Source organism: Urocampus carinirostris, chromosome 15 (assembly GCF_059441175.1).
Source record: "Urocampus carinirostris isolate Australia breed hairy pipefish chromosome 15, RoL_Ucar_1.0, whole genome shotgun sequence".
Lineage (NCBI taxonomy): Eukaryota > Metazoa > Chordata > Actinopteri > Syngnathiformes > Syngnathidae > Urocampus > Urocampus carinirostris.
In genome coordinates, this window is record NC_142363.1 from 15,897,197 (window position 1) to 15,923,004 (window position 25,808).

Genomic DNA, 25,808 nt, shown 5'->3' on the forward strand with positions numbered 1-25,808 from the left:
AGCACGGCGGTGGTTAGCGGGTGTGCGGCACAGTTCTGAGGTCATGGGAACCTCCTGCGAGGGTTCAAATCCAGCTACCAACCTTCCTGTGCGAAGTTTGCTTGTTCTCCCCGTGCTTGCGTGGGTTTCCTCCGGGCACTCCGGTTTCCTCCCACATTCCAAAAACATGCATGTCAGGTTAATTGGCCAGTTGAAATTGTCCCTAGGTGTGAATGAGCGAGCGAATTGTCTGTCCCTGTGTGCCCTGCGATTGGCTGGCAACCAGTTCAGGGTGTCCCCTGCCCACTGCCAGGGGATGGCTGGGATGGGCTCCAGCACCCCTGCGACCCTACTGAGGATAAGCGGTGCAGATGATGGATGGATGGATGGATGGATGATATAACGAAACACATATACAATATAACATGTTAAACTACATAAATAAACACGTTTGGAAAAAAAATATGGTGTAAGATTATTTTGTATTTTGTAAGGGAAAATACGACAGTTTATGAGGGCATGGAGCCATGGAGGTTGACAGGTATGGGTTTCCCACGAGATGTAGCTCCAAGCGGCAGTCAGTCAAGTAAGACCAGTTAAGAACCACTGATCTCGCCATAGTTATCGATCTGTCCGCCAGAGAGCAGTGTTTGTCTTTTTAACGGATCGGGGCCAAAAGTGTTTCTTTTCCCTTCTCCGTCCCACATTTCTCCCCGTCAAACCACGTGACAAGAATGACACAGTAACTCAACAGGGACAGCCCTGACAAGTGTTTTTTTGTGTCAAAGTTATGCGGAACTTGTAAGTCCCGGTCGGCGTGAGTTTCTCGCTTTTATTATGTACAGCCCACTCGAGACTCGAACGAAGTAGGCGGACGTCAAATGGAACCACAAGTGCACTCAGAATGAACACACTTGCAGCGTCCTCAACCCTCCTCTAACACATTTTCTCTGCATTGTCATTTTACACCCCTAGCTTTCCACACGACCGGCATGAAGTTTTTTGGTCACATCCAGCTCAAAATCGGGGAGGCGATAGACCTGAAACCGACCTCGTTATCACGGCGCCATTCGTTAATTTTCTTGAAGAACGCCGCGGCCACTATTGACCCGTACGTCGTCCTCAAGGTGGACGACGCCAAAGTGGGCCAAACTCACACCAAGCAGAAAACAAATTCGCCTACCTATAACGAGGACTTCAACTTCGCCGCGAGGGGAGCGCAACAAGTCGAGCTGGCCGTCTTCAATGACACCCCCATCGGATACGACGACTTCGTGGCCAACTACACTTTCCAAATTGTGGACCACATGATGTACGCTAACACCAACGAGTTCTGCGGGGGATGGGTGAGTACGACTGGGATGAACCAGGGTGACAGGCCGTACACCGTACACCTGCTTATTTCCATTAATAGTCACACATGCTGTTTAAGGTGTTCTTAAAAGATTACAAGTAGAATATTACCTCTATTAAGTATGTGCTAACAATGCCAACAGAGTTTAAAGAGCCCTTTATGCTTTATTTCCCACCGTGCCTATCAGTTTTTTTAAATCATACTTTTAGCGAAGCTGTTCAGGGCGGAACAAATTAGGAAGTAGGAATGGGGGGAACATGGGAGTAAGTGGTGGAGAGTGATTTCATCCTCTTTCAAGTGAAGTCCAAAGCCCCAAAAAGAAGAGTTCGTCCAAGCTTTTGTACAAGAAAGAATTTCTAAGCAGTATTTGAGTCAGTTGAATAGAAAAGAACATACAGGTGTTTTTGAACCTTGTACCGTAATTTCCGGACTATAGAGTGCACCTGATTATAAGCCGCACCTACCACATTTTAAGAGGATGACCGCTTTTGTACGTACACAAGCCGCACCTGAATATAAGCCGCATGCGCCCATATTAAAACATGTAACACAAACACAAAATTAACCCAAACCCGACTTTGAGTCCCGCGATTGTAACTGAATTTAAAGTACACAGTCCAAAGACCACAGCCAGCAAAATGATCGGTAAATGATACCGGTACTTAAGGTTTGATGCAGACCTGCAGAGCCCCGTTGAAAATAATCGAAGGAAAAAATATATATATTTCCAAAGGTAAGGGTGGGAAAAAAATATATCCACTATTGTCCGCTGCGTCCACAAACAAGTCTCACCTTTACTCCACTTCCCGTCAGCCCCCGTCGTTTTCGCCCCTTCTTTTTGATTTGCCCGTGGAAAACATATCAGAATAAGTCTCTAAATACATATTATACATGGTTACACATATTTACAAAGAAAGACGGTACACCGAGAGAGTTTTCAAAGCTTTAATAATAATATTATAACTTTCATCCCAAACCGTGCCTGTGAAGGGTAGCAAAACGCTACTAGAAACACGCTCGCAACACATTAAATGGGTCTGTTAAAAAAAACATACCGTACTTGTAGAAGTCCTCATCTACCTCTATATAACTGACGTCATCAAAGTCGTCTCTTCCCAGTATGCGAAAGAGACTTTGTCATATAGATGTCGTCCCATGCTCCTTTATTCCAAAACACGCTAGCAACACGCTCGCAAAGTAAAGTTTACGTGCAGTAGCTCTGTTTCCTTCTTTATCGGACTGCTCGATTGCTTTTAGCTTGAAAGCTGCGTCATGTGCCTTTCTTTTTGCTATTTGCATGATGAGGACATGTCTACGCTAATTTAATTTGTGCACAAGCTAAGAAGTTGCAGTCTTCCTCGGCGCATATATTCCACCGGTCTAAAGCTTACCTTTTGTACTCGAGCGCCGCTGGCGGCTGTTAGAAAAATTACATAAATTGCCCGCATCACTGAACAAGCCGCAGGGTTGAACGTTTGGGAAAAAAGTAACGGCTTGGATTTCGGAATTTACGGTAATATTTATTGCACCTTACCAGCAAGAGAGTTATCCTACAGTTGAAGTGCAACAATACTAAACAGTAAACAATGTAGTAAAATAACAATCAGCAGTAAGCAATATAAAGTTAGTTTAATAAATGAAATCCCTCACAAATTGAGATGACTTGTCAAGTAGACGTATGCTACTGTACTTCAGGTATTTTGTTCACAACTAAAGTCAAGTGTAAAATAATACTAAACGAGTTTCACTCAATAGAATAAATTCCGATCTTTGGTCAGACCACTGCTGAAGTAGACATATGCCACTGTACTTCAAGTATTTTTACACAACAAAAGTAAACAGTTCAGCGATATAAAGTGTGTTTAACACTGCATTGTAAAATAATTCAATCAAACAACAATTGGTCAAGTATAAATAGGAAACTACACTTTATAAAATATTTTGTTCACAGCAAAAGTCAACAGTAAACCAATATAAAGTGACTATCCAATCCCTCTCTACGTCTCTCACTCCCCTCTCCATCTCCCTTCCTCTCCATCCCTCCCTCTCCATATCTAACCATGATAGCTATCAACAGTTCTTTCAGTGAGGAGAAAGCAGTAGTTTTTGTGATATTCATCTTGCTATAATTTGGTATTTTATTACATTGTTTTTTAAGTTTTACTACATTTTCATCTTGTTTTTTACAAAAATTTAACAGGAATAAGAATTGCCATTTCCAGCGGCACATGTGACGAGCTCTCTAGCACATTTGTTTGCCCTGGCAAACTGTTTGAAAAACACTGATTTCGAGACTAAATTAAAATTAGTTGTTCGGGTGCATTCCCCTATTTTTAGGAATTGATTTGAACGATTTGCTATTGATATTTAGCGCTCAAAAGGAGGAATTGCTTTGCGTGCTTGGCAAATGCTCAATGGGCCAATTTCACTGGTAGAATGTCGGTAGCTGGCTTATTAAAGCAGGTCTGTAATATCTGCTGTCATCCCTAACAGTTTTGATGAGCCTCCCTCCGGTCCCTTTCGTTACATGGTTAGTCTGTGCCTTCCCATGGTTTTATTTAATTATTATTATTGTTGGAATTTATTTTCTTCTTGTAAATTGAATGTTTTAATACAGCTCTCTGAGTTGCAATTTGTGAGCTGAAAAGTGCCATACAAATCAATTTTTATTTGATTCACCCACCACCAGGTTTTGAATTTGTATTAATCTCCAACTGACATCCAAACTTGTTTCTCCTAACTCCAACCACACTTTGTCTTTCAACCAAAAATAGAGATTTTTGAATAGGTGTGATTTTGGTTTCAGCAGCCATTTTTAGTTATCTTTACTTGCAAAGGGAGACCATGCCGCTAGTTAGAAACATTGTAGGTTTTTTACAATTATAAGTAGAAATTGAGGAATTTGTATCATAAAGGGTTGTTGTAGATCCATTTTATTCTTGAATCGTTCACTGATTTGGTTATATGTGACCAGTTAAGTCTATGTTTTTCCCAAGACTTGTTCATAATCATATTCATGTTAATATTTGTAAATTTTCCTGCCGGGATGAATAAAGTATCTATCTATTTATCTAATCTCTCTCTCTCTCTCTTTCTCTCGCTCTCTCTCGTTTAAACGTGACATTCTGAATAATTCTGCATTTCTTTAAGGTAAATCGTGCTTTACATTTTCACCAGTCATAACCCTGAATTCAGACAAATACTGTATTTGTTGAATATGAATTAAGCAGTTTAATTTTATCCCCTTCTGGGGGTAGCCATTTTGCCACTTAGTAAACAAATTCATCACGAGCCCAGGCAACTACCAATTACGGCTATGCTTTAAATGAAATGATCTGCATTTATATAGCGCTTTTCAAGTCAATGACTTCCCAAAGCGCTTTTACAATGTGCTTCACATTTCCCAATAGCGGCCGTGCAGCCATGTTAGGCGCAAACCTGCTTATTGGGGGCATTAGGAGTTCAGTGTCTTACATGTAACACGGAGGAGCCGGGATTTGAACCTGCGATCTCTTGATTCCCAGACGAGCGCTCTACCTCCTGAGCTTTTGGGTTGAACAGCAGATGACTCATAGCAGAAGTTAATCCCGCCTGACCGATTTTTTACAAAGACAGACTCTTCTTTTTTTTTCCAATACAATCAGATCTGGTCATTTCAATTGTCACAGTCTATGACCCTTTTAGCTACACATTTCAGCATTTGCGTTTTGCGATTTTGTTTTCCATGATTTGCGTAATCAATTTATGTTCAAGCCAGACATATGTTTTCCTGTGTCGCAATAAGCTTCATTTCTGGTGAACTGATGTGTCATTTTAAGTGCTGAACCCGCCTTCTTCATCATCTGCACGTAAACCACAAATGCATCTGTGAATGTCACTTTCAAACGCACTAAAATCGTTGTGAGTGATGAGGAGCGATTTTGGTTCTTTCTTTGAGCAGTTGGTCTGTTGTAGCACTATTTGTTCTAGATGAAGGAATCAATTTGAAGGGTATACTCTAAGACAGTGTTTTTCAACTAATACATCCCGTTTTCAGTGGCTTGCAAGCCCTGGAAAACTAATTCTAAGGAGAAAACTGAAGGTCAATTTCACACTACAGAAAAAGACTGGTTACGTTTTTACACAAGTTGAACATGGCAAAACTCAGATACAGCATAGATTAAATGAGATATGGATTTTGTTATACAGAAGCAATAGCTGCTAAAGTGAAGAGTTTTGGATTTCATTTTAAAAAAAAGCAGCTAAATGAATATAAAAAGGACAGTGTGATGATTTGACCTCTAGATGATGTGCCATTGTGTAGTGCAGTCAAAAACGAGTACTACAAAGCACAAGGAAGAATACAACTACGGAGACTCAAAGTGACCAAACCGCAACATTTTTCTTCTTATTTTTTGCTTAGCCTTTTGCAAGGTATTTGCTCTTTTTGGCTACCCATGGCAGCAAGATGCCAGACAATCATGGTGCGGCTCATGTTATGTCAAATAAATGCAAACTTTCAACTTATAAGTACAGTGGAACCTTGGTTTTCGAACGCCTCTCAGTTCGAACAAATCGGAGTCCGACCAAAAATTTCGAGAAATTCTTGCTTCGCTGTTCGATCAAAAAAATCAGAGTTCGAATGACGGTAATGCGTGAGTGGGTATGCTAGGGTGCGATGCTGAGCGGCGTACTCGTGTAGATCGCTCTTCTCGTGACCAACTGTTATCGCGTGCGGACGTGCTTCATTTTGCTTTCGCTTTTAATATAGGTGTACTAAGTTTTTTAGCCCCTAATTATGCCTCAGAAGAAAGCAGCAAAGTTGCTACAGGTGAAAAAAGAAAAGTAGTGCGTACAACTATTGCATTTAAGAAAGAAATAATAGCAAAATATGAAGGAGGTGGAGTGTCTGATCTTGCTAGGGAATACCCCACCGTCCACCTGCGCCTTCTGCTGACCACCTCAAAGGTAAGAAATCCTATTCATAAATATTTTCTTTATCCTTTTTTTTATTTTCACACGTTCATGTTCGCTTAATCTTTCGTACGGAAGATTACGGTAACGCGAACGTATGATTAGCCTGGGTTAGCATTATGTTTACGTTGAACATTTAGGTAAACTTTCAGGGTGTTGGAACGGAGCCCAACTTTCAGGGTGTTGGAACGGAGCCCAACTTTCAGGGTGTTGGAACGGAGCCCCCTTTCCAATGAACCGCTCACCACTTGTTGTGGAGACCCGGGTGCTAAAAGACTTGTAAACGACCAGATTTTTTTATTTTTACACGTTCATGTTAGCGTAATCTTTCGTACGGAAGATTACGATAACGCGGACGTAGGATTAGCCTGGGTAAGCTTTATGTTTACGTTAAACATTCAAGGTAAACATTCAGGGTGTTGGAACAGATTAAAACGATTTACATTATTTTTAATGGGAAAAATGATTTCGGTGATCGAACAAATCGGTTTTCGAACAGGGTTCTGGAACGGATTATGGTCGAGAAACCGAGGTTCCTCTGTATATAATTTTTAAAAAATTCACGTTTTTTATGTATATTGATTATTATTTAATCCTCTTGTTGTCCTTAGAACAAAATGACCCAACAGTGTGTAGTTAAAACAGTAGTAAAAAAAATCCCTTAAACAATATATATATATATATATATATATATAAATTATAGCGCTTTTCAAGTCAATGAAGACTTCCCAAAGCGCTTTACAATGTGCTTCACACTTACCCATTCACACACACACTCACTCACCAATAGCGGCCGTGCAGCCATGCAAGGCACCAACCTGCTTATTGGGGGCATTAGAGATTCAGTGTCTTGCCCATATAAAAAAATGAAAAGTTGTTTTTATTCTCATTTCCATTTAAGCTATATGAAAAAAGTACAAATATGACATTTAAAATGAAAACAGGTTGAACATTTTTATTTATTTTTGTATTATGAATTAAGTTGTTTTTTTTTCAACCAATAGGAGTCGCTAAATAATACACACTGTCCCTTTTAAAGAGAAAAATACATGTTGAAGACGTTTTGGTTTTACTGATTATTGTTTTTTCTTTTTCTCTTGTTTTTACGTGAATACATTTCAAAAACGGAGGTTTTTTTTTTATCACAGTTTGCAATTAAGGTTGTTTTGTGGGTTCTGAAGTCAGACCAGTTGAGAATCACATCTCTAAAACAGCAAAGATATTGTAAATTCTCTGCATAGTATTTTAATTGGACTAATACTAAGAAACAATCTTTCCTTTAAACCCTTGCCAGTTTATCTTGGCTTTTGTATACTTATTTTTTAATGTCTAGCCCTTCAAAGCGTCTCATTGATGTGTTCCCGTCACAAGTGAAACACAAAGTGCTTCTATTTAGGCCAGGAAGGCAAAATATGTGCTGCTATTCAAGTCTTTATCACGCTGACATTTAGACCTGACTTTTTCCTTTCCGCCCACTCGTTGTGGGTAAATGATGCTTGCCCGATTGAAACGACCTTAAGCTCAGAAAGACAGAGCGCCCAACCACATTAATTTTGATAATGTTTACGATGTAAAGCATTTAGAGAATACTGTCATCCAATTAACAACGTAAAAAAAAAATCTCAAGGGAGTGGCTGTATCTGTTTTTTTGTTTTTTTTGCAAATGCTGACACCAACTAAAGCCCAGTTAGCCCAACATCCTTCACATTAATTGTAAGTGTGGTCAACATAGAGATATTTATTTAAAATGTGTGCAATACTCATTAAGTAGTTTAAACGTGACATTCTGAATAATTCTGCATTTGTTTAAGGTAAATTGTGCTTTACATTTTCACCAGTCATAACCCTGAATTCAGACAAATATTGTATTTGTTGAATATGAATTAAGCAGTTTAATTAATTTTATCCCCTTCTGGGGGGTAGCCATTTTGCCACTTAGTAAACAAATACATCACGAGCCCAGGCAACTACCAATTACGGCTATGCTTTAGGCCGGGGGTCAGCAAAAAGTGGCTCTGAAGCCGCATGCCGGTGCTCCCTGGTGGATCCCTGGCACCTCCCTGGTGCTTTTCAAAAATGTTTGTCAATGGAAAATTATGTGGCGTCTGCAGGAGGACAAACATGGCACAAACATTCTTAACTTCTTCCAATGCGTATAGATATATACAGTATATTTATATATACAGTATGTCTTGCCTTCCGTCTAAAGATTATATCAAGCTTTTAATTTTCCTTGGCTTCAAATATATATATTTACACAATACTTTATATAATTTTTCGTTGCTCTTTCATCTTTTTGGGTTACTGACCCCTGCTTAAAGAACTCAAGTTGTGATTGGTCTTTTTCAAGATCCAGGAAGTGGCAAAATAATTGCTCTTGAGACTGGTAAGACAACGAAAATGTTACTGCTTGATTGCCATATTTGTCAGGAGGACATGTTTAGACGCACAAATGATCATTGTAATAGATTTCAGCTTCCAGTGTTGTAACATGAAAAATGAAAAATTGAGAGAAATACGTTTTAAAAGTACCTTCAGCTAATTCCTGCAAATTGCACCACTGTCTACCTTAGTTTTTGAGACCTTTATACCTCTCCAAAAGTTTTCAGTAAGCAAGTTATTCAGATTTTAGGTACATTACACAGTCCTGCAGGGTACATTTTCAAGCTTTTGACACATTCAGCCACCAGACTACGCAGGAAAACAATCATGTAGTGTTTAGAGTGAAAATCCAATTGGAATTTGTCTATGGGAGCGCTCGCAATCGAATTAAGACTTTGAACTGCTAGAAAACACAAATAATTGCTCACCTCGTCTTCATTTAATTGGAAGCCTGAGTTGGGTTTGACTGAGGGGTGGGGTTGCATCACTACTGATTCATTTAATGCAACATTTTAGCAAAGCCAAAAGAAATGTTGAAAGCAGGCCAAGGTTTGCTTATATAAACTTCATTTGAAAATGGTATATACTTGCTGCCTGTTTATGGTTCCTGCTGCCTTTGGGTTCCGACTATTCATTTGCTTTCATGAAGTCTCACAGAGGCTGTTAAAACAACTCCCAACCGGGTGATGCGCTTGTGCACTCAGCTTTAAATTGTTTGATATGGCTTTTTTTCCTTTCGTTCAAATTTTTTTTTCTTCAACTAAATTGTGGAGTTGTATGAAAGCTGAATTACATTAAAGAAGTTATATTCCAGTTGTGTAGTTCTTGTGCTTCATTCAGAAGAAATCCCTAACAGGCGGGTAACAGGCTTCCGCAACCAGCACAACCTGCCTGTCCTGCTTTCTTGTCTCTGCCAGGGTTTTTGAATTCCTATCACAGAATGGACTTACAGGAACTAGTATGCAACTACACATTGGTACAGGGATTCAAATATATATTTATTACAGTTTCATATCAACTTCATTGATTTCCTGTGAAATTTTCCAATCTATGTAATCATCCTACATTGATGTCATATTTTTTCCAATTGATTGCATTTCTTGTTATGCCCAAGTGAAAAAAAGGATTGTTTCATACCCAAATTAGTATTTCCCTAAAACGTTTATATTTTTGTTTGCAGAGAAAATTGGAGCCTGAAGGCAGCATTTACTTCTTGATGAAACTTAATGGAACCTTCATTGATGGTGAGGTCATTGCAATTCCTATTTACTGTATATCTCTGACAAAATTGTATTTTGAAGAAACTTTAATGTTCAGTATTTTACTTATTTATTATTATTTGTGCATATTTTATATCACTTGATCAAACACATTTCAAAAATGTCCGACATGTAATTGAATAATGATATAGTCATTGAGTACATTTATACGCAGGTAATAATGTTGTTCAAAACACACTATTGTGTGTTGTTAAGTTGACTGCAAGTAATCCGATGGTAACGGTTGTCTTAGTCCTTTCATTTTCTGATTACTCGTGCATGTATATGCATTTCAGTAACCCGATTGCTTGTGCACATGCAGTATGACAATTTACAATAAAAATAACAATTAAAACTCTAGTTTCCCTCATCCCGAATATTTTATGCCGCTAAGCACCGTAGGACTTGTAGTGCAGAGACGAATTATGCACGCAAACTCCAGTTTACTCACTAAAAAAAGCCTCATGTGCACAATATTGTTTGATTTTGCCAGGACCTTTGCATTTTCTTTTATGCCCCATGGCAAAAATTACACAGACGTATCCATTTAATATCGTGTATACCACAGTTGTATCCATCCATATTTAGTTGGAATCTATACTATCTACAAGACAGATATGGGCACATATAGTAAACACACGGTACGCAGCAGTAGTACTCACTTTTGGAGTAAAGAGGGAACAAGCACGGTACTAGGTTGAATTTAGTTGGTTGCATGAATGAAATCTTTCTATATGTAATGTCAAAAATTAAATGTGGGAATGTCTGTTTGTATAATGATGTCACTCACTTCGGAATACTCACCAACACCACGCATACAAAGTTGTTAATTTGTCCCAAGGCATGTAAACGATTCACACAGATTGCAAAAATCAGGTTTCTGATCACAGCTTACATGTAAAAGTACAGTAGTCACTAACTTCTGGTGTATAAATAGACAATGATGGATGCAAAGGTTATTTCTTGTAGCATGTCCGATCGAGTTGAAAAACTTTTCAATGTATTTCAGTGGCATCCGTAAATGAACAAAAATACTTTCAAATACATAATAATCTGGGCACCAAATGGACAAAATTGTATAATTTACTAAAATACAATTAATCTTGCATGACACAAGTTTGGAATCATTGTCTTAGAATGCTTTAATTTTGAAACCATAGACACGACCACACAGACGTATGCAAATGTGATAATGTACTATTTGATGTGACATATTAAAAGGGGATAATTCGTGCACATGCAATGCAACATCGATTGTGCACTTTTTACAGAGGATGCCACCGAAAAGGAGAAAACACACAAGACCTTTTCTAGAAAGCGTCAAGGAGCCGTGAGGCGGAAGGTCCACCAGGTCAACGGGCACAAGTTCATGTCCACTTACCTTCGCCAGCCCACCTTCTGTTTTCACTGCAAAGAATTTATTTGGTGAGCACATAAGCTAAGCCATTTGTTTGCAATCTAATGTTGCGTGTGTTTTAAAAAAACAATATTGTGCTTGTTTTTCCAGGGGAGTTTTTGGAAAGCAAGGCTACCAGTGCCAAGGTGATTTTGTGTCTTATACTTCATACAGTTGAGCTTTGATTTTGAATTTGTCTTTTTTATTCCTCCCACTGTAGTATGTACATGTGTGGTTCACAAACGCTGCCACCAGCAAGTTGTCACTGTGTGTCCTCACATGAACAGGCCGGAGGTACCACCATCAGTCTCTAGCCTTTGTATTTTTAGTGATTGAATTCTTTTTTTCTATTGGAAAGTACATGAACTGTAAATGGAATGTGCTCTAACACAATTAACCACCACTTTTAAGTTGTTATTGCCTGCTCAGTAGAATATATTTGACCTCTAATTATATCAAGTGTAGTGAGTGGGTATATTTTCAAATTCTATTTTTATTATTATTACTTTCCAAAATGTAATAATTACTTGAAGTTTGTGCTTTAAAGCAGTTGTTTTCAAATCGAAATACAAATACCCTATGTGTACCTAAAGCCAATGCTAGGGATAATTGAAATTTAAATACAACTATTAGAATGTAAAATCAATTCAAATTAAGAGCATGTGAGTCCTTCAAACCTCTCCGACTGCAAAAAAGAAGAGTTTATACTAAGTAAAAGTAAAATGATCTGATATGTCAGATCATTTCGCTCATTTTTAGCATATTTTTTTCGACCAACAAATTATTACTTGTTCATTTATCTATTTATTTATGGCTTTTAAAGTGTATATTTTAAATACTGTTACTGTATTAAAAGGGTAATGATGTAAGCAATTCTCATACTGCAGTGTGTCACTTTTGCAGTATGTAAGTACTGGCTTCAGCATCAACGTCCCTCACCAGTTCAACATGCACAACTACAAGGCGCCCACTTTCTGTAACCACTGCGGATCGCTACTGTGGGGTTTCGTCCGGCAGGGGCTACACTGCCAAAGTAAAAACACTGAAACTCGGGCAAAAATTGTTCTTATCTTCTTCTATAGATGTAGCTTAACTTGTTCTGTGATTTCTCGTTCCAGTCTGTAAACTAAATGTTCACATTCGATGCAAAGACAATGTTGCACAGAACTGTGGCGTCAACACCGCAGAGCTGGCCAAAACGCTTGAAGAGATGGGCATAGATACCGAAAACCTGTCTGAAAATAACATATTGAGAGTATGGTTATTTTTTTAACTGATCAAGTGAACACAAATTCAGCTTCACCAAATATCTTTTCTTTCATTTTCGATTACAGCTAAGTTCTCGGAAACCCAGGCCGCCCTCTGAAAGGAGAAAGAGTGTGGAAAAACGGCCAGAGATCCCTCAATTTGGCATCTCGGACTTTACATTTCTACAAGTGCTCGGCAAGGGTAGCTTCGGCAAGGTGGGAAAGGAGTGGGAGGGGGAACTGAAATGCATCTGATGACATCTCCACGTTCTCTCAGGTGAAAACAAACGCGTGCGTGTGTGTCCTGACTGCAGGTTATGCTTGCTAGACTCAACAACAAAGATCGAGTTTTTGCCGTCAAGGTGCTGAAAAAAGACATCATACTGCAGGACGATGATGTGGAGTGTACCATGATTGAAAAGCGGGTGCTGTCTTTGGCCAGCGTTCACCCGTACCTCACACAGCTATATTGCTGCTTCCAAACTCTGGTCAGTAAGACATCAAGGCACATGTGCTACTACTTCAACAACTCCCTGATAGAGACTCAATTACTGTTTTTCTGAACGATACGGCTCACATTAAAACCCCAAACAGGCCAGAAATGTGATGTACTGCAGATTACAGAGGATACAATTGAATATGCATAGAGTAGATGTGCATCATGTTACATACACTACATTACACAAGGCTTTTTGGTATACTTGTCTTTTTTATCAATCGATAATCATTGCTGGCCCAAAATCGCAATACGTTGAATGGAGCTGATTCAAACCCAGGTTTAATACCAGACTACCAGTGACACAAGTAACATATGAAAAGGCATTGGATATTTTCTTGGTATTGCACTATTTTTACTCAAGGTGCCTGAAACACTGATTTGTATAGTATATTCTCATAGGGTAAACTGTCTCTCCATTTCTTTACCTGTGCGTCAATAACGCTGCAAAAGACAGAAACAGAAAACGGAAAGTTTTTTTTAACAAAATACTACACAAGCTCTTTAGTGTACATATACATGGAACCACAAAGTTATTGACGCACAGGTAAAGTTCTTGAGAGTCTGTTTAACCTATCAAATTGCACTATTTAATCAGTGTTTCTAGCACCTTGAGTAAATGTAGTGTTATGAGATAAGCTCTTTTGGCTTTTCATATTTTACCTGTACTATTGGCGATCCATTGAAAGTGTACGCCCTCACTACCGCGATCCGGGTTCAATTCCTGTTGCAAACATTACTTATCGACTGATTAATCATCGCACTATTATATGCCGTAAGTGCATAAAGAACCAGCGGTTAGCTTTTACTCAAGTCTCAATTTCATGCACCATATAATCCGGTGCGCCTTGTGTATGTAAAATATATGATAAAAGACTATTTTGGGGGGTGCACGTCATAGTGTGGAAAGTACGGTACTTATTTTATAACACCAACAATTGTGTTTTTGTTTTGTAAAAAAAAACATTCTCCAACATCCTACTCTCCGCAATGCAACACACACTGAACGAATGCATATTTTATTTTGAATTAGTTTGTAAAGTTATTTTTACGCATTTTTAAAAGGCAGCGATGTTAGTCTATTTGGTATATTCCATCTGCTGTTTGGCTGCTTCTTTTCAGTGTTGCACTATATCAATTCTGCACCAGGTGGCAGCAGTTTTCAGCAAATCTAGGTGGCTGTGAGGAGACTGATAACAGCTTTTTTTCCAGCCTGACAATCTTAATCTTCTTTAGGTGTTTGAGCCTCAATTGCCCTATTTGACTCAGAATAGAGTAGCATCAAGACAAGCGTTAACTCTGACACATCTTGTCCTTTGAATTTGTTTATAGCAGGACAGTGCTGCAAAGTGGCGGTTGATCCACTGTACCGTGCACTGTTTTTGTTCAAGACCACAAGTGTACACAACGCGTGAGCTCAAGCATTACAGGAAATTGTGGTTGGAAGTAAAACCAGCTTCCTCAAGACAGAAACATTTTGTAGAGTGCTGCTGCATTGTTCATTTTTATTTAAAAGATGGATCCACCATAAAAACATTCAAATGTAAAAGATGACAAACTAAACTTGAATGGACCAGGCAAACTTCTTTCAGGGATGAAGGGATAAAGTATTGTCATTTTAAATAATGTAGAACTAAATAATGTTACATGCCGATGCAATCATTTAGGGCTAAGTTAGGTCGCCTGTTATCAGTTACATTAGTCATACACTCATTTTATTTTCACTGAAAGCTGTACATCACAAAATGTCTATATAGTGTAAGCGGTTCCTGAACGTTTTATAACAGGGGTTTCAAACTCTTTTTCTCTTTGGGGCCACATGTTAGGAAAACCACATGGGGGCCAGACTAGTAAATGAATAGCATAAAAAGTGTTATTTGAAAGGCGGACAACCATCCGAAGGTTTTGGGCAGTGCACTCCGTTTACTGCCTGCATGACTGGTTGCTGAAGCTTGACAGGAGTTCCCATGAATTACATCCTACAGTCATCTTTTTCTTCCTCTCGCTTTTATTTTTACATTACAAACCAACCACCATGAGAATGGAACGATTGATGTATTTGATCAACATTTTTTACACCACTAACTTAAAAGAAAATATATATCTTTAGAAATCACTTACTGTCGTGTGAGGTATATGAGCTGCCACCATGCCCTTGAAGGGAGCTTTGTTGTGACTGATAACGCTATCTCTCCTCTGAGGCTAGTGTGTGTATAGTTTCTTGTGTGTATGCACACAAAAAATGCTATTTCCTTATATGACATGCAGGATCGTCTGTTCTTCGTGATGGAGTTTGTAAATGGCGGGGATCTAATGTTCCACATTCAGAAGTCTCGAAGATTTGACGAGCCCCGGGCGTGTTTTTACACAGCAGAGATCACATCGGCTCTCATGTTCCTGCATGGCGAAGGCATCATCTATCGGTATCTAATCTACATATCTAAATCTAATCCAAAATACTTTATAAATCCTGATGTGTGTGTTTGTATGTGACATATAAGGATCCGGAACGCCTGAACCGATTTCCTTGAATAGTTTCACAGCTGTACTTTAGGCCTCCACAAGTGTCTTCAGCTAGGTTTTGTGTCAAGGCACCCACAATAAACACTAAGAAAATCAATAAACATCTGCTGTTGTGTGGTCTGCTCTTGTGGGGTCTCTATCGCCCTCTGTCTGCCAGATGGGTACTGCAGCTTCTGACCACCGACCACTCCAAGCAGCCGAATCGAATCTTCCATCGGCCCGGCAATGCCGGGCCATCTTCCTCATGAATAATAACGCAAAATATCAATCTCAATTGTGATATTTAGTAATGAGCAAATGGAAAAAAACTTGTGGTAGGATTTAAGGGTTTCCTTTTGTTTTTAACAATCCCTTTTAATAACACAAGAACGTGTTTGAAGGCTTGTTCTCTCTAGGTCAGGAGGTTTGCAATGCGGAGGTCTTGATGACAGTACTTAATGATAAAGGGCATCATGTGCACTAGCTGTCTAACCTGAGTTATATTTAGATGGCTACTATGTCCTGTGTTAGCCATTGGGCATGCTATGATATGCTTGTTGTCTGCAGAGGACACTTTAGAAGTTACTTAATTCAGCTGAAATAATCCACGTCGGGCCGGTGGATAAGATAGGGGAATAGTATGAAGTTCACAACTGACTAATATGGGTCAAGTTTTTCACAATTAACATCTTTTGGATGATAGGAATCCTATTTAAACTCAAGTGAGGCCGTTGAAACAGTTAAAACTCAACACAATCTACTAATGGACCCTACATGAATTTGTAACACCCACAGGTTATTGGATGCAGAAAAAAACGTGATTATATATTTAGTTGTTCAATTATGGAGGATGAGAAATCCTGATAATGTGTGTCAGTAAATCAATATACTGTATATATAGCAGTGGTTTAAGCTTTAGGCCACTACAGATTTTGACAAATTGGATATCTGTTGGATTTTGATCACTGACTAGCCTCCAGCCACTCACTTTCACACATTGATTCTTCCACAGAAGAAGGATGATAGTGTCAGAGTGCAGATTTTTTTATCTTTTTTGTTGTTGCCTTTCAGTGACCTAAAGCTGGATAACGTTCTCCTCGACAAGGACGGCCACTGCAAACTGGCAGACTTCGGCATGTGCAAAGAAGGCATATTCGAGGGTGTCGGAGCAAGGACTTTCTGCGGTACTCCAGATTACATAGCCCCTGAGGTCAGTTCAGATTTTTTTTTACTTTTCTAAAGACAGATAAGGGTACCGGTACATAGCTGTTTGCTGGTTGTAACATTTTACAGTTCATCTGTTTGCATGGGGGCCCACCTCAAATGGACTCTCATGATGAAATAGAAACCAACAAACCTTTGCTTCAAATTAAACATGAAACAGCATGTTTTATATTAACTTGGTAGAATCTTTTTTGATCCAAACATATTTGCCCTTCATAGTGACAGATTAAGTAAATATTTAATGAGATTATTTTTATAGCTTCTGACACAAACATCGAGGTTGCCTTGTTTATGACATTGCTGTTTTTGGTATGCACTTTAAAAATAGTTTGGCCAAAAATAACTTGGTTTGGGTCAAGAGTGGAGCAGTCAACGACTCTGATGAACTTTCTGGATTTTTCTCATCCCACCAAATATTTTAAATATAAGACCATCCTGAAAGTTGGACGGATGGGTCATTTAGTTTGAAAATTGTAAAAATAAATAAATAGGCAATTTCGTCTCTCGAAAAAGAACAACTTGGTGTTTTTGTTTAAAACAACACCCAACTTGTTGGAAAGCCTAATAATAGGAATAGTATATACTGAAAGACTCTTTAAAAATTCGAAGTATTTTATTTTAAATTGGTCACATTGTTTGACAAAACCCAGAAAGTTGTTTTGAAAATATCCCTCAGTTTTTTTTTAAATAAAAAAATACCCCCCAAATTTTTATTTTGCACAAAACCCCATACAAACTGGGTCATTTTGTTGTAAAGCCTAAAAAATTGGGTCATTTTGTATGTTTGTGGCTTTTTTTAGGCACAACACACAAAAAACTGCAATCAATAATGAATAAAAGGAATGATAAAACACAAAAAAACTGTTCCCTACAATAATACTAAAACATGTGTCGAAAGAGAGTAGGCTGACGCCAAAAGATCATTTTGTTTTAAATAACCCATCAACTTGGGTCATTTTGTTCAATTACATCCCAAAGAACTAGGTCATTTTGTTTCGAGAAACGGGTAATGTAGCCAGGGTTCGTTCGGGTTAATATGAATTAATTTTGTATTTTTAAAGATAGAAAAGTGCTTGAATTTGGAAACTGTTGCCATGTTTCTCAACAAGTCTGCTTAAAAATGATGCAGACACTGCTCTCTAATGGCTTTGCTTTTCCATTGCATTTCTTCTTCCCTCGTGATTAACTGCAGCTGGCGTTAGTTTGTACAGCATTCTATTAAGCGTCATCGCCCCATATGAGTCGCGCCCAGGAAGACAGGTGCATGTTATACCTAAACAGGGCGCTATGAAATTTGTTTTAGTGCAAGGATTACGCATCAATTATGTTCATTTATTATTGGCCTTGCAAAAAATGTAGATAGCGTTTATCAGTGGTAAATTGTAATGGGAACAACATCCTGCATCTCAAAATGTAAGCTACATATTACTCATTTTTACCCAACACTGATATGGGTAAAGTCTTGTTTCAAAAACAAATATATTTGTGATTTACTTCAGATCTAAAAATCATATGTCTTGATAAATTTACGTGTAAAATAAAAAATAGCATGTGTAAATCGCAGATATATTTGTCGCTCTGCAAGTACATGATTCACACCGGATTTTTCTCTTTTATTGGTGCTGCGAAAATGAGATATTTGCGTTAAAAGTCCCTAAAAAGTGCTTGACTTGGCCATGAAAAAGGTTTACAAACCCTGCAGAGCGCAAAAATAAAATCTTCGTTTTTTTATCACTCAGTCTGCATTGTCACAGTTTTAATCTATTTCAGACCAAACAAAAATAAAACTCGACGCACAGTTTTAAAAAGCTTTACTGGTTCAAAAAAGAAAAACATCTCTTGTGTAAAAATATCTGATTATAAATCACTTAAAATCTGTAATGTCAACTAAACACTTACAGTGTTGTGCAAGAAATAGGCAAACATAGCTCATGACTTAGTTGCTTAAATGCAACACGTTGCAAGTTGGTAACAATTGTTCAATCATCAGCATAAGCTTTGAGTAGTTCAAACTCTTAATTCCTACCTTAGCACATGTTAGCAAATGCTGTCTGCTGACCTGAGCATTTTTTCCCACAGATCCTTAAAGAGATGGTGTATGGTGCTTCCGTTGATTGGTGGGCACTCGGGGTGTTACTGTACGAAATGCTGCAGGGCCACGCGCCCTTTGAGGCCGAAAATGAAGACGACCTGTTTGAAGCTATTCTCAATGAAGAGATAGCTTATGCCCCTTGGCTCAGTGTTGAGTCTGTGAGCATCCTCAAAGCTGTAAGTCTGTCTTTTTTTATTGTTTGTATTCTTTAAAAGACACACTGACTTCTATCTTGATGGAAGTCATTTTCTGTCCTCAGCCTGTGCTATCAATCTGCACGTACTGCATCTGTTGAAACTCTGGAGAGTTTCCATGCTGAACTAATGATACGAAAAATTCAATTTCCCACTTGGTTTGTCTGGCACAGAAAAAGACATTAAGATGCAATCTGTAACACTATCATCAGTTTGACACAATCCTGAGTAGGGCTGCATAACAATGATTAGAATGGGCTTTGTTTGGTTTTAATATGTCACGTTTCAAATTGTCTGGGACACTGACTGCAGAGAGCTCGGCCAGCCAGCTGTTTGGGAGAGCTCTTACATAACTATATTAAGGCAAGGTCCACTGCCCACTCTCAGCTAACTGGCTATAAATACAGCTACGTGTACATGGCCCGCTTTCATTGGCCCTGCTGACTCCCTTAACCATGTTGTGACTCCAGCATGCTTGACAAAGCGCTACACTAAGCTCATTTGCCTCACATTACATAAAATGTCCTTTAAGTATGAGTGGATTTGAGGCATGCTCCTCTATTTAGAATGGCAGTTCATCCCTTGTAAGCTTATCCTTGTTCTCATTTACAAGTTCAAACATTACCTGCTGTTCTATTAGATCTGTAAGTTCTTCCAAAATTTACAAGTCACGTCAAGTCATGTTTATTTGTATAGGCCTTAATCACAAGGAGTCTGAAAAGGCTGTACAGACCACAAATTATTGCAAACCACAGACTATTATTACACCCTCCTCTGATCTAAAACCTACATGAGGGCAAGGAAAAACCCAAAAACCTCAACATGAGGACCGCACATAAGGCAATCCCCCTTCCAAAATGACCAGGAGGCTTGTTTGTTCAAATAACTTGAGCTTGTTAATGATATAAATATTATGTACATGTACTGAATTTTTGTAATTTCCGAAACACATCTGACTGTGAATTCCAACTCACTCGACATTCAAACTACACTAGTGGGGGCTCAACACATTTTTGCGATGACTCCTGGTGCTTTGACCAGCAAGCGGAATAGTTGTACTCTTCTTTGTAAATAATTAATCCATCTGTCTATTTTCTTGCATACAGTACAATTAAAAATGGCATGCATTTGATATAGTAAATATTTATCGGTCAATCCTGCTTTTAATCATTTGGTCATGAAAATGGACACACTCTGGTAAATCCATGTTGCTTTCTCATCTGTCAGCCTTATCGACAGTTCAGCATTTATAGTTGTTTTTTCCTCAAATAATTGTTTACATGTCCTGCCTTTTTCAATTTGAAATAAGTCAAACTGAATGTTTATTGTTAAGGAGCTAAACTCCTTAACAATAAACATTCTCCAATTTCTGTAGTCGTTCACGAAAGACTTCTTACAATATTTACTCGTATAACTTGCATTTTTACCTAGAAAACAAGTGAAAGTTTACTGCATCTTTATGCAATGATTGATCATACAAAAAATATCTTTGACCTCAATCATAAAATATTGGTTGGAACAGGAATCAAGCCCAGGTTGCATCAGTGAGATCGCTGAATCCCTGCCACTTGACCACCAGTGATGTAGACAATATATGAAAAGGCATTAGGTTTTCTCTCATTATCAGACTATTTTTAGTCAAGGTACCGGAGAGACGTGTTAGATAATGGACATTTTTTAAAAATATACATATATAAATATAGTAAATGAAATATAAAGTCGTCCGTAAATATATAAATAAAAGCAAAAAAGCACTAAGTGGTAAATGACTTATAGTAGAACAGAAGAAAATAATACAATTTATTGTCATTGTAACATGTAAAATGCACAACAAAATTAATATTAGTCTCTGGTACCGTGAATAAAAATAGAGTGATGAGATTAAATCTAATCACTGGGGGTCTAGTGTTAAGGATTCAGCACTCATACTGCAGCTGCCCGAGTGAGATTCTCATTGCATCCAACTGCTAAGTCTAAGCTGAGATACAGTAAAATAAAATGTTATACCTAATTCTGATGAAAAAATAGGGGGTGCGCGTCATACACAAATATGGAAGATATAAGACAAAGTGATAAGAGTTCTGCAGTAAACAAATAAATAAATCACAATTTTATATTGAATTTTTCTACACTTTTCATTTAAAGGGGAAATTTAAAAAAAGGAAAATAGATTATTTAAATTAAATGTAGCCCTTTTTAGAAGCACATGAGGGCAAGGAACGTCTCTATTCAGATCAACTGATTAAGTTAGTTTTATTCTTATTACTTATTATTATACGTTTTATTTATCCTTTTTGGCGACTTGGTGTGGATCTCGTGGCTGTCACAGTGGAGAAAAGGGTCATTCGTTTTGTTGGCTTAGTCTGAATGTCATTGCCAGCCTTAAGATCACCAGCCAAACAAAGCGTTACCTAAAGTCCATTCGCCTAGCTGAAGGCAAATCAAAACAAAGTTGTCTTTCATTTTCTGGTCACACCCCTGAGCAGCTGTCAGACCTTGAGCTGATTTATGCTTTTATTGTTTCGTTTTGTCCAACACCACAGGATGCTAGGAAGGTTGTGCTGCTACTGAAACAAGCTGAACTTTTTTTCAACAGGTGCATTGTGGGTCGGGCCAAGAAATAAACATCCCTGTGTGTTTTTGTAAGAGGGAAGATGGGCATTTCTGTGTGTTGTGCTACTCTTGTCTGGAGTGCCAACAATTGGTATCATGTTATTCGATGCTGAAAACAGTCTTTTATGGCCAAAACTAGCATTATATTTTATACACAGAAGTATCTATTTCTGTAGTAAAAGCTAGTATTCACGCCACAAAATTGCATCATTTTTTTTGTTTTTATACTATAAACAGAAGTTCTCTTCTATACCCGAAACTCTAATCTTCTTGCTCACCCAGAATAAGAGTCGTCATCTTTTACGAGCCAAAAATTTGCATATTTCTTTCCTTTTAAACCTAACGTAATTTATTTTCCTTACCTTTCCTAACCCTTAAAAGCATCACCTTCTTTCATGCTAGATACATGTGTCTTCATAAAAACATGTCTCTTTGTCTTCTTTAAAAGGACAGTGTGTATTCTGTAGTGCCCCCCATTGGTAAAAAAAATATCAAATAAATTTGGATTTTTTTAAAAATACTCGTAGGTTGAGAAAATTGCTGTTAAGGCTTCTTCTACACCAAAACATTCGTCGTAATTTTCTACAACAATAACTAGCTTCTTCACATTTACAATAAGTGATTTAAACGTTTACGCTGAAAATAAGTGTCATCTTCTTCTATGGCTAACAGTAGCTTGATTTTCTTCTTCACCAAAAACTAGCACCTTTGTGTTTCACATCCAAAAATGGGTTCTTGTTTCAACAACTAAAATAAGCTTCTATTCGATATCAAACAATTTAAATTTTCTCGCTGAAAGCGGGCAATATATTTTCATACGGTGTAAACTAAATTTTGGTTTTGAGTTAATAACTAATACCCTCATTTTTCTGTGCCAAAAAAGCTGATTTTTGTATCTCAAATTATTTTTAACATTATTGTTATAAAACAAGCGTCATGTTCTTCGCCAAAAACGAGTATTTCTTTCCCTCTCTGCCAAAAACAAAATTCTTCAAACAACAAAAACAGAGTGTTCTTGTAGTAGTGGCGTTTAGTCTTTAAAGTACAGTAGTACCTAAAATACAATTATTATTATTATTATTTTCCTTAATTCATGTACATTCCTGTATCCACAGTTCCTGACCAAAAACCCACTTCTCCGCCTTGGTTGCGTTCCTTCAGAGGGCGGAGAAATCGCTGTGACCAGCCATGCCTTTTTCAGAAACATTGATTGGGACTTGCTGAATCACAGAGCCATAGAGCCACCTTTCAAGCCCAAGATAGTAATTCCCACTCGACACCTCCTCCATCGACACCAAGCAGGCGTCATTGTAACGATCTCATTGTGACCTACTATCGATCTTTGTCTTTCTCAGAAAACCCCAGAAGACGTCAACAACTTTGATCCGGACTTCACGAGGGAAGAACCCACCCTCACGCCTCTTGAAGACACCCCCATTTCCTCCATCGGCCAGGACGAGTTTTTAGATTTTTCATACACTTCCCCCGACATGCTGGAAAACTGAGCTCTAATTGGCACACGCAACCGATCGTTGTCCGAGACGGTTTTCAGTCCTAACGTTATGACTGTGCAGATTGGTTAGTCATGGACACGCTCATAAAAGGCAATTTGTTTGGACTATAAAGTAGTATGATGGACTTGAGTGTACTTTTTCCTTTTTTAAGAGGGGGGGTGGGGTTGGACACACTGCTTTTTTTTACATTTTTTTTTTCTACTGTTGATTGAGCTCATAATGTTATGGTTAAGTTTATTTAGTTTTTACTTAATATTGTGCTTCACAAATTTGGGCATAGCTGTTTTTAACTGGTCCTCCATCAATTCCCATGTTGGCAAATTAGCTTAGTGTGTGTTATTTATTTCCTGTAACACACTTGTGTAGGTTGAATCAAAAGAATTAAAGCATTCCCTTTAGGTAAATCAAAGTCAAACTTATTATAATTTGAAACCAGCACTCTATTTTTTTCTCAATAAAATGTAAGTGTGTTTTTTTAAAAAGGGTATTGAGACAATTTGTGTGTGTGTTCTAATTTGTTATCATAAGTCTACCCAACAAGTTAGGGATGATGTAATATTTCATTTGTGCTAAAAGCTCTGTGATTCATTGTGACGGCAAGGTTAGAGCTTTCTCAAATTTCAACAGGCATTCTTCTGTTCACTTTGTGTGCATGCTTGTAGATTTTGGAAAATCAAAGACTACTAGCCAATATTTGTTTCTGTCTTGTTACCATATCACTTTCTATCTTTCCTTCAAACCGTTTCTGGTAGCCACTCAAACCTGTAAATTATTATGAATCATTACTCTAAAAGAGGATGCATTCTGGCTAATAAAAATGTTGGATCCCTCTGTGCAGTCCTCGCCAAAACCAGCACACTAATCAACTAGTGAGTTCACTGGGGGCTTGTAAAGAACAAACAGGAAAAGCACACTGCGTCACTGTTGTCGCTTTTGATCAAAATAGAAATACATTAGCTTGGTCAATAAAGCTTTTGTGCGGCGCTTGAAAGCATAAACCTCGTTGCCGGCAATACAAAACTAATCTTTTAACAAAAAGGTCTTTCTTATTCAAGGACAGACTCTCAAACAATGCTTCTGTCCTTTGATGAACTCTCCCTGATATGGAGTGCTCCCTTTAAGAGCACAACTGTACTTCCTGTTGACTGGAAGGAGGAAGCCTGCATTTTGTTGGTCATCGACCCCCTGCCATGTGGAAATCCCAAAATGATACCCGCTTGTTATAAGTGGAAACAAACACTAACAAGTATGTACATTTTACACAAGTTGCAGGGTTTACCTAGCTATGCATCGACTTTCTTTATTGACATTTGCTAACTTACTGAGGTGGGCAGTATCTACTCATTTTAGGACTCAGCCTAAAATCAATATCACCCAAGGTAACGGATCGATTGGGAAGAATAATTGACATCTACGTAATAATTTAAGAATTCTGTCCATGTCCATGATGGCGGCCACATAGCAGTCGAAAAAATGAGACGCAGGATACAATTGCAGACATTTTGTATAGCCTTAGGCCCAGTTTGGCAGCTTTCCTCAGGTAATGTCCAAATGGGCGTAGAGATTTAAGAGCCCGGTCTCAAATTTCATTACAACTGATAGCTGCCAGCATGTCTGTGTTTGCCGCTTGATTGCATTTAGGGCAGTCCCACGTGGATTGCACCCAGAAGTAGACATTGAAAAAACTTTGCAATCAATTTCCTGTGGGATGGACAACTTGGACGTCGTACTCAACATTTTCCAATACCAATTATACGACAGTTTGAGGTCTATCCAATAATGAGTATAAATTAAGCTCCAATACATTTATTTACTATGTGAATGAATGTTTAACAAATCTATTAGCACTTTGGAGTTTCAGATAGGGATGTAAATTTAAAAGGCAAGGGAGGCGTAAGAGTTCCCTTTCCTGGCTTACAACAAACCCTTTCAAAGCAGCATGTTAAAAACATCCTAAAAACAACATACGGTTGGGTTTGAACTTGTTGACAAGGAAACTAATACTTTTAGTGTAGTTAATATAGAATCCGCTCCATTAACCTTTTACAACTGAATGGAATATTATAGGGGGAGGTTCAAACCCAAGGAATTGTTTACAAACAGGCTATTTTTGCAGGTTATTTTTTAAACAAGCTGTTGGAACATACTGGCATCTTGGAAACTTGTTTGGCTGAATAAACACTGTTCAAATATATAAAGTTGTCATTGATCTCCGACGGAAAATGTTAGTAATGAGGCAACAAGGGGCTCCAAATCAATGCTAATTCTGAAAATTTCACCAATGCCCCCATTATTTTCAATGTCTTTATAATTGGAAATTTCCAATACGACATATTTTCTTCAGACTAGTAACAATTTCGGAATCATTGATCGTTATTGCGATACCTGATACATACATCATTCAGTGATGTGCAGTCTGGAAGGCAGATCATGGTCATGCCTTACCTGTTGTCATCCAAATATTTAATTATAATAAATGGTTATTGAGTGGACAGCACGGCGGCACAGTTCTGAAGTCATGAGATCAAAGTTTGCATGTTCTCCCTGTGCTTGCGTGGGTTTCCTCCGGGCACTGGTTTCCTCCCACATTCCAAAAACATGCG

At 38.2% G+C, this 25,808-nt stretch overlaps 2 protein-coding genes across 2 annotated transcripts in view; one reads left to right on the plus strand and one right to left on the minus strand.

Annotated features, from left to right (window-relative positions):
- Positions 1-1,183, minus strand: part of trmt5 (tRNA methyltransferase 5) — a 48,654-nt gene extending 47,471 nt beyond the window's left edge. The window contains exon 1 of the mRNA XM_088354474.1: positions 1,163-1,183. The gene's annotated coding sequence lies outside the window, so the exon portion shown is untranslated. The remainder of the gene's footprint in view (positions 1-1,162) is intronic.
- Positions 690-24,035, plus strand: prkcha (protein kinase C, eta, a). The gene is made up of 15 exons (XM_088354468.1): positions 690-845; positions 955-1,325; positions 9,849-9,912; positions 11,199-11,352; positions 11,435-11,469; positions 11,544-11,617; positions 12,227-12,356; positions 12,442-12,578; positions 12,658-12,786; positions 12,885-13,058; positions 15,335-15,489; positions 16,640-16,778; positions 18,872-19,060; positions 22,807-22,953; positions 23,047-24,035. Exons 2-15 carry the CDS (start codon positions 972-974, stop codon positions 23,194-23,196), a joined length of 2,031 nt encoding a protein of 676 aa, XP_088210594.1. The 5' UTR covers positions 690-845; positions 955-971; the 3' UTR covers positions 23,197-24,035.
- Positions 24,036-25,808: the final 1,773 nt, after the last annotated feature.

What these genes read in the sequence shown, in the direction of transcription:
- prkcha (XM_088354468.1), top strand. Translation starts at nt 972, where the DNA reads ATGAAGTTTTTTGGTCACATCCAGCTCAAAATCGGGGAGGCGATAGAC. An exon ending in TAATGGAACCTTCATTGATG is followed by an intron (nt 9,913 to 11,198) that starts GTGAGGTCATTG and finishes CACTTTTTACAG; the next exon opens with AGGATGCCACCGAAAAGGAG. An exon ending in CAGATTACATAGCCCCTGAG is followed by an intron (nt 16,779 to 18,871) that starts GTCAGTTCAGAT and finishes TTTTTCCCACAG; the next exon opens with ATCCTTAAAGAGATGGTGTA.